General features: G+C 53.1%; 1 protein-coding gene across 1 annotated transcript; it reads left to right on the plus strand.

The window, feature by feature from the left end:
• Window positions 1–3666: 3666 nt before the first annotated feature.
• Window positions 3667–4599, plus strand: LOC310923434 (olfactory receptor 14J1-like; the record flags this gene model as incomplete). The annotated part of the gene is made up of 1 exon (XM_083885441.1): window positions 3667–4599. One exon carries the CDS (start codon window positions 3667–3669, stop codon window positions 4597–4599), a length of 933 nt encoding a protein of 310 aa, XP_083741567.1.
• Between the last annotated feature and the right edge of the window lie 4505 nt (window positions 4600–9104).

Consider the following 9104-nt stretch of genomic DNA (forward strand, 5'->3'; position numbering starts at 1 on the left):
AGGTGGAATTGAACCAAAATGCAATTTGTCCTACAGGATAAACGATAGAATACCAGATAGATTTCTCTAAATACAGCTATGACTGATTCAGATCTGGATTTGATAGAAAGATTCATTTACGCCACAGAGTCAATAAAAAACCAGAGTAATTTACTCCACAGTATAGGAGCTCTAACAATTATAAGGAAATATTGCTCTAGGAACCAATTTGGAAGTGAACAGGGCCTTGGTGGGGTTGTTTGATCCCATTACAGGCAGAGCCTCCTGCTCCAGCAGGAACTGCCTTTCCTGTGCCAGGCCCAGGGCAGATCCCACTGCAGGAAAAGCCCCAGGCCAGCCCCAAGACAGGGAACGGCTCGGGCACAAGTGCAGAGTGCCGTGCTGGCAGCTGTGCCAGGGAGAGCCTGAGGCACCAAAGGCACCTTGGCAGCAGCAGCTGCTTCCAGGCCATGGCCAGAAGCCTCCCTTGGCAACCGGGCCTGGTGGCCACCACTGCAGAGCTGCTGCTTCAGGGCTCATTTCTGCCTGGCCTCTGCCCCAGCCCACAGAGTGTCACCTCAGCCCTGACTCTGGCACAGCTGCTGGGCCTGAGCCCTGCAGAGCCTAAAGGTCACCTGTGCCCCCCTGGCTCTGGCAGCCCCTGGGGCAGGGGGGAAAGGCCAGAGCAGGGGCTGCCTTTGGCTGCTGGATGTGGGCTCCAGCAGAGACAAGGAGGAGTCAGGGGAGTGGATGGAGGGCAGTGAGCAGCCCCTTGTCCCCATGCAATCCTGGAATGGTCTGGATGGCAAGAGCTCTGCAGTGCTCATCTCATCCAAACCCTGGCCATGAGCAGGGACATCTTTCAGCAGATCAGGTTGTTCAGAGCCCTTTCCCAGCTGGACTGGAATGTTTCCAGGGATGGGGCATTGACCAGCACTGCCCTTCCCCACTGCCTGTCTGCACACAAGCACTTCCAGGCCTCTCTGCATTTCCCTTGCCCTCACTCTGGGCTCACTCACACACCTCCCAACAACCCACCTGCAGCTTGGAGCTGCAAGGAGTTCAAAGCTTGTCTGTCCTTCAGCAGTTGGTCTAATTCTGCCTTCAGCCAACTCTGGATTTGTGTTTCTTGCAGAACTTCCTGTGTATCTGAAACATTCCTTGCATGGTTCTGCCTTGGGGAAGGGGAACCTCCATGGTGGCACCTTGGCCTTGGCGCACACTTGAAGAGTGTGTCTGAAACTTCGGAGTTTTAGATTGCTAAAAAAGGAAGAAAATCCCTCTCTGACTGAGTGCAGGCAGTTCTCTGAGCAAAGTAGGTCCCAGGTGAGTGATGGGAGACAGGATGGGGTTGGGGAATGTGGAGCAAGGTTGTCCACACTGGGCCAGAGCTCAAGGCACAGCTTCTCTGACCAGGACAGACTTCCTTGGGAGAGACTCTGGGTCAATATCAGTCGCAGAGTGCTGCAATCACCTCTTCTCTAACGAGAAATTTACACTCTTGAAAATAGGAATGTGGGTTTAATAGAAACTCTTTGAAAGCTTCCTCCATAACTCCAGGAAAAAAGGCTTCCTAATGAACTGCACCAGACCAGAGGGAAATCAAGGCACAGCCATGGTTTGTCAGGACTTGCTTGATCCTAATGAGCCCCGTGGTGCATTTGGAGTTGAGCCCTGGAACCTCAGGGCCTGAGAGGAGATTGCACAAACCTTTCCAGGAATCAAAGTCAGAGGAAACACAAAAGTATCTGGAAGCATTAATGGGTCCCAATGAGGTCCATCCCCAATACAGGCTCCTCATGGAATCCTTGGAGTAGAGAATGGGAGGCCAGGATTGCACAAAAACCACTCAGATACTCAGTTGTGGGAAGGAAAATCCAAAGTGCCTTAAACATCTTGAGTATCTCAAAGTATTAATGAGCCCCACTGAGTGTCAATGCAAAGCTCCCAAGGGACTCATTAAAGCAGATAATTGGAGGCCAATTATCACACACAGCACTCAGACTCAGTGTCAAAAAGTAGTTCCTTAATAAACTTTGAGTACTGTGAAGTACTAATGAGCCCCACTGAGTGTTGTTACTGACTCAGAATCCCAAGGGACTTGTTAAAGTAGATAATTGGGGCCATGATTGCAGAAACCTCTCATAGAGTCAGTTTTAAAAGGGAAACTCCAAGTACCTTAAAATAACTAAAATATCTTGAAGCATTAATGAGCCCCACTGAGTGTCATTACTGACAAAGCCTCTCAAGGGACTAATTACAGCAGATAATTGGATTGCACAACCTCTCAGAGATTCCAAGGCAAAAGCAAAACCCAAAGTCCTTTGAAAAACCTGTCACCACTGCCTGCATTTCTCTGCTCTGCCTGGGGTCTGGAGACACTTTCTCTCTCCTGTCCCTCTGTGGGACCCATTAAAACTTCAAGAAACTTCGGAGTTGGATTCTGACCTGGAGTTCTTGAGCAGTTTCATCATCTCCCTCTGATGTTCAGGGCCTCATCACAAGCCCCAAGAGGGTCATTAAAGTCCTTGTGCTGTGTCTGTGCTGCTCAGCTGGGCTGGGCTCCTGGCACAGAGGCAGCTCCTGGCAACCAAGCAGAGCTCAAAACCACATTTCTCTTGATGAGCAGCTCTTCTCCCAGCCCAGCAGGGCTGGGGCACTGCCTGCAGCCACCCCGGGCACAGCACACAGGCACAGAGAGCTTCAATCACTCAGGGCTGGGAAGGGGCTGACAAGTGCCTGAGAGAGAATCACTCCCAGCCCTTGGCACAGGAACCTCTGGCTGCAGGACAATGCAGCTGCAGCTCCTGCAGTCCTCTCCTAAAGCTGGAACATGCCAATGCCTACAGACTCTGTGAGTACATTCTCTGCTTCTCTCCTGTGTAGAGCAGCCAGGGGTGCCCAGGGCTGTCCTGCAGAGCAGGGTCCTGCAGCCCAGGGCGCTGTGCTGGGGCAGGGACTCTGCTGCCTGCCAGGGACAGCTCTGAGCCAGCCCTGGGAGCTGCTCCCAGCACTGGGGGACAAGATCTGGGTGGAAGGAAACATAGCTGGTAAGGCTTGGATGTGTTCTTTTTGTGTGGTGAGGGTGCTGCATTGTTCAGGACTGCTCCCAGAATGATATATAACTCTAGAACATTTCCAAGTAGGTTATTCAGGGAGCACAGCAAGGCAGGGGCTGCAAAAATGGGGAAATCCTGCATTTTAATCAACATCTCTGGATAGCCTGGGTGGGAAATTGCACATAGGTATTCACCTCACGGTTCAGGTTCAGGAAAAAAAAAACAAACATGTTCTCTGAGATCTTTATAAACCAGACAATGAAAGAAATCAGCAGAGGGCCCCTTGCAGGCAGCACCAGAATCACTTTTCCAGCCTCCTCAGGGTTGCTCTGACGTTGCCATCAGAGCCTGCAGAGCCAGAGCTGCCCCTGGGCAGTGCCTGAGCTGGGAGGGCACTGCAGGGCAGAGCTGAGCCCCCAGGGCTGGGCTGGGCTCTGGCAGCACTGGCAGGGCCCAGCCCTGGGCACAGGGAAGCAGCTGCAGGCAGGGACAGCTCCAGGCAGCAGAGCCCTGGGCAGGCAGTGGGGGGAAAGTGCCACCAAGCTGTGCTGGGATATTCAAAGTCCTCTCCAAACTGAACTATTCCATGATTACTCTTTTTACAGATCCCCATGCCAAGACACCACAAATGTCCAACAGCAGCTCCATCAGCCACTTCCTCCTGCTGCCATTGGCAGACACGAGGCAGCTGCAGCTCCTGCAATTCTGCCTCTTCCTGGGCATCTCCCTGGCTGCCCTCCTGGCCAACGGCCTCGTCATCAGCGCCACAGCCTGCGGCCACCACCTGCACAGCCCCATGTTCTTCTTCCTACTCAACCTGGCCCTCAGTGATGTGGGCTTCATCTGCATCACTGTCCCCAAAGCCATGCACAATTCCCTCTGGGACACCAGGAACATCTCCTATACAGGATGTGCCGCACAGGTTCTTTTCTTTATGTTTTTCATGTCAGCAGAGTTTTGTCTCCTCACTGTCATGTGCTACGACTGCTACGTGTCCATCTGCAAACCCCTGCACTACGGGACCCTCCTGGGCAGCAGAGCTTGTGCCCACATGGCAGCAGCTGCCTGGGCCAGTGCCTTTCTCAATGCTCTCCTGCACACAGCCAATACATTTTCCCTGCCCCTGTGCCATGGCAATGCCCTGGGTCAGTTCTTCTGTGAAATCCCAGCGATCCTCAAGCTCTCCTGCTCCAAATCCTACCTCAGGGAATTTGGGCTTCTTGCTGTTAGTGTCTGCTTGGTATTTGGTTGTTTTGTGTTCATTGTTTTCTCCTATGTGCAGATCTTCAGGGCTGTGCTGAGGATCCCCTCTGAGCAGGGACGGCACAAAGCCTTTTCCACCTGCCTCCCTCACCTGGCCGTGGTCTCCCTGTTCCTCAGCACTGCCCTGTTTGCTCACCTGAAGCCCCCCTCAATCTCCTCCCCATCCCTGGATCCTGCACTTTCAGTTCTTTACTCGGTGGTGACTCCAGCCCTGAACCCCCTCATCTACAGCCTGAGGAACCAGGAGCTCAAGGCTGCAGTGTGTAGACAGATGACTGGATGTTTTTGGGACCATTAAATTGCTGGCCAATTTCTGCAAATCACTTGTAATAAAACTTATCTTTGATATTTCTTGTTGGTTTGGTTGTGGTTGTTTTCTCTGTGTTTTACATTTTTAATATTGTCCATTAAGAAAAGCCATTCTTGGTGCCATTTCTCATTTTGTTTCACTCCAATTTCCCTGTGGCCACAAACTGTGCTAATGAAGGGCTGCACTCTTGGTGGCTTTAAAAGAACTGAAGGATCTCCTGGGCAAGATTTCTGCAGAGATGCCCCTTTTGTTCCCTTCTCTGCAGCTGCAGCAGCAATGTCTGTGTGCAGAGCTGGGGGCAGATCAGGGCTGGCACAGCAGCTGTGCCCATGAGCAGCAGCCCTTGGTGCTGCCAGTGCTGCTGCCGTGGCCCTGCCCCGCTGCCCTCCTGGCCCTGGTGTTGCTGTAGGGCCTGAGGGCTCTCAGGGCCAGGCACAGGGCTGGGGGTGGCAGTGCCGGGGCTGCAGCAGGGACAGGCCATGGGCACTGCTGGGGCAGCGCTGACGCCTCAGGGCAGGGCCTGGGGGCTCCAGGCTCCTTGCCCAGGCTCTCTCCAGAACACGCCCAGGCCAATGCTCAGCACAGAAAAGCCCCGTGAGCAGCCCCAGGCTGGCCCTGGGCAGGCTGGGGGCAAACAGCAGGGCTGGGGCTCTGCAAGGGCCCTGGGGGAGACGGGAAGGAGCAGCAGAGCAGGGGCTGATCCATCCCCACTGCGCTGGACACCCCAGGGCAGCGTCCCAGAGCGTCCTCATGCCCCTGCCAACAACATCCCCCCTGGGCAGCCCTGGCCTCTCCCCCAGCTCACACAGGGGCCGCATCCTTGCAGGCACAGACACGGCAGCACTGCCTCAGGAGCCCCTGTTTGCACTGCCCAGAGCAGGCCTCAGCACCCCCATGGTGCTGGTGTGGGGAGATGAACCTGAGGGAGCACAAATGCCATCAGCCCCTGGGGCCAGGAAGGGCTGGGCCACAGCAGGGAAACCACTCAGCTTTGGCGTGGCCTCTGTTGGAGTCAGCTGTTGGAGTCCAGGGCATCCCTCTGGGCGCCCTGGATGGTCACAGACCTCGGTAGAGAGGCCTGGGACTCGAGAAAGAGGGTCTGGGGTCTGTGCAGGGGGGTTTTGCCTGGCACAGAGCCCAGGAAGACACAGTCTTTGATTTTGGTCCAGGTGAAAAACATCAAACACAGAGAAGAATTGTAAGTCACAAATGTATGACAGACAGTAGTGTAGTTATCACCCTGTAGAAGATTTTGTAGTTTAGGGTTTTTAGAATGTAGATGCAAAGGGACAAAATGTAGATTTTAGGGCAGTGCCCTGAGTTCTTCTTCTTCTCCCTTGGCATCCATCTTCTGCAGTGACGTGGGCACAAAGTAGTATCAGTGGACTGTGTCAAAGTAGAAATGACTCTGTTAGTATAGGTGATAGGCATTGGTATGAAATGGTAAATAATAACCATGTAGTTATCTGTATAAAGGCAGAGTGACCTCCCATCACAGGGGGAGTCACATCGTGTCCAAGCTCCTGTGAACATCTTGTCCAGACACAGAGAATTTGGAAGATAAGAATTAATAAACAACGCGAGAAACCAAGAAAACCAAGACCTTGAGACTCCTCATCATTCTCACGTCACACCGAGCTCAGCACAGACTAAGACTCAAAGCCTTCAGAGGTCAGGAGGGAAAAACACTCCCTCAGACCCACACAAACCACCAGCGTTGGAATCTCGGGAAGAAAGAAACCATAAAACCTGAGATTGTTTCAGATGCTTCTGTCCATGTCCAGCTCCTCACAGATGAGTCCCTGAACACACACAGTGGTTTATAGGGATTTATGTTCCCCTCTAATTCACTTGGAGGTGATTTTGGAATCCTTTAGAGGAACATCTGACCAGCTCCTGTCCCCATTCCATTTTATTCTCTCCACTTTGGAGTTGGCCTCCTGGGTTTGACATGGAAATTGGTAGTGTCTCCCCATTCTTCCCTCCACCCCTCAATTGTAACATGTATTAAACACTGCAAATAGCCTCATTTATCTGATGGGGAAGATGAGAGGTGGAGAAAGTTAATAGGATTTGTTTTCATGAACCCTGTGATGGTAAAGAAAAATGTTTGTCATTTTGTGGTGGTGCCATTTTTGTGGTGGTGGGTGTTGGGATTTGGAAGCTTATTTCTTGTTCTTGTTCTTATTATTCATTAGTATTACTTTTCATTGGTAAGACTTTTAAATCTTAGACATTATTACCAATGGCTGGATGTCACTCACTGGGAAGATTTCCTTGCTTTTCCAACCAAGATTAAACTGTACAGTCAACTCTGAGTAGCCAGTGGATTCTAAAGTTGGAAAATCCTGTTAATGGTGAGTTTGGTGTGGTTTGGAGCTGGGGAAGGGTCTCATCCCCTCCCGGAGGTGCCCCAAGCCCGCTCTGCTGCCACGTCTGCACTGGCGGCCCCTCAGGGCTGCCCTGCCCTGGGGACATGGTGGGACCCCCCTCCTGCCAGGGCTGAGGCTCCTCATGGCATCTCATAGCCCTTCATGGCTCCTCATTTTCCCTCACAGCCCCTACACTCCCTGATGGTTTCTCACAGCCCTTCACATCCTTTCATGGCCCCTCACAGCCCCTCACGGCCCCTCACAGCCCCAGGCATGGGGCTCCTCCCAAAGCAGGAGGGGTCGGGCCCTGCTTGTTCTCCTTTCATTTCGGTCCCTTCCCAGCCCTGAGGAAAGAAAGGCTGCAATGGAGCCTTTCCCCAGCCTTTCCCTCTGGGTTCATTGCGGCTGAAGCTCTGTGCTGGCGCTGGCCCCAGCGCCAACATCCCCGCAGCCCCGCAGGCCTTTGGTGTCCCCCCGTGTCCATTCCCTGTCCCCGAGTCCCGCCCGGCTCTGGCAGCAGCAGGAGCCGCAGCGCAGCGGGCGCCGGCCCGGCCCAGCCGGGGCTCCCGGGCAGGAGCAGCAGCAGCGCCGGCCCCTTCCCACCTGCTCCTGCCTCGCCTTCCAAGGCCTTTGTCCACCTCAAGTCGGCACTAGAGCAACAATCACCCACCAACAGCCCTGATTGCTCAGGGCCCGCCTGTGCTGCCCTGACCCAGCCTGCAGAGAAAGAAAGGATCGGCTTCCAGCGCTCTTTTCAGCACTGTTTTACTCCCCCTGAGGTGACAGCAGGAGGTGCTGCTGCCTTTGCCTTGGCAATTGTAGATCATGGCTGCTCTTGCCCCTCTTCTGGTGGCCACTTGAATTTTATCAGTAAAACTGCAATTGCCCTTTTTGATCAGTGCCACCCAGAGGTGCTTTTATGATAGGAAACTCTGGCATCATGAGTAGCAGATCTCCAAATGTTCACAAGTCCCTGAGCACAAAGTTGAGGAGATTTAAAGCCACAAGGGCCACATTTGCAGCACTCAAACACAGCCCTGTTGCTGCTGCTGCTGCTGAAATAGAATCAATTGGCAGAGGCCATCACAGAAATTGCCTCTGCAATGTCAAATAAAATGAAAATAATCCACCAGGAGAAAGAGAAACCAGAACTCCTCGACTCCCTTCATTGCTTCCTCTGAGCAGCAGCAGCAGCAAGTGGAGATGGGCAGAGGTATTTGCAGCTGCTGCTGATCCCAGCTGGAGCCCAGCCTGCTGCCCAGGGCCAGCGGGAACCTGAGCCCAGCCCGGGCAGCTCCCGCAGTGTCGGGAGCTCAGCGCAGGCGGGGCCAGGCCCAGAGCCCCGGGCACGGCCGCCCATTGCGGGGCAGCGGCGCAGGCGGAATGTCCTGCGGCCCAAACCTCCTGCTCCTGCCACACAGCAGCGCCCATCCTTCTCCCCCTGCTCCTCCTCTCCCAGCACGCCACCAATTCCAGCTCCCAGGAGCCTTCCCAAGACAGGGCTCAGGCTCCTCTTTCAGCCTGAGTGTCCCTGCAGAGGAACAGGGCATCTTTCAGGCACTTCCACAAGCTCAGGCTTCTCATTTCATGAGGCATCTGGGAGGAAAATGGCTTTTTGGAGAAAGACAAACACAGAGGGAGTGGATTAGAAATGATTAGAAAAAATGACCCTTCTTCCAGACAAAGTTCCCCAAGTCATTCCCTGCATCTCTCCTTTTCCGATTCTTTCAGTCATCTACTTGGTGACTTTCAGCTTGTTCTGGTGCTTATCATGAACTGACTGTGGTCTCGATTTAGATCAATGCATGAGATGTAGAATCATCTAAACTGAACACAGAAACAAACTCCCTCTGTCAGCCCATTTTCATGCTCTAGATCCCTTTCCAGGTGTCCATGGGCATGTTGGAATGATTATCACACAGCTCTCCACTCCTGGCTGCAGCCTCTGGAGATTCATTCTCTGCATTCAACCAGCCTTGTATTCTCTAACAACTCCTGGTACCCCAGCATGTTTTTTAGAGTAGAACAGTAACAATGAAATTGCACATCTTCCCACTCCACAAGGAAAAAGAACAAGCTGTAAATTTCTCCAAATATTTGATCTGCTTTGCTGCAAGAGTT

The sequence above is a fragment of the Zosterops lateralis genome, assembly GCF_965231275.1.
Source record: "Zosterops lateralis genome assembly, contig: HAP1_HAP1_SCAFFOLD_55, whole genome shotgun sequence".
Taxonomy (NCBI): Eukaryota; Metazoa; Chordata; class Aves; order Passeriformes; family Zosteropidae; genus Zosterops; species Zosterops lateralis.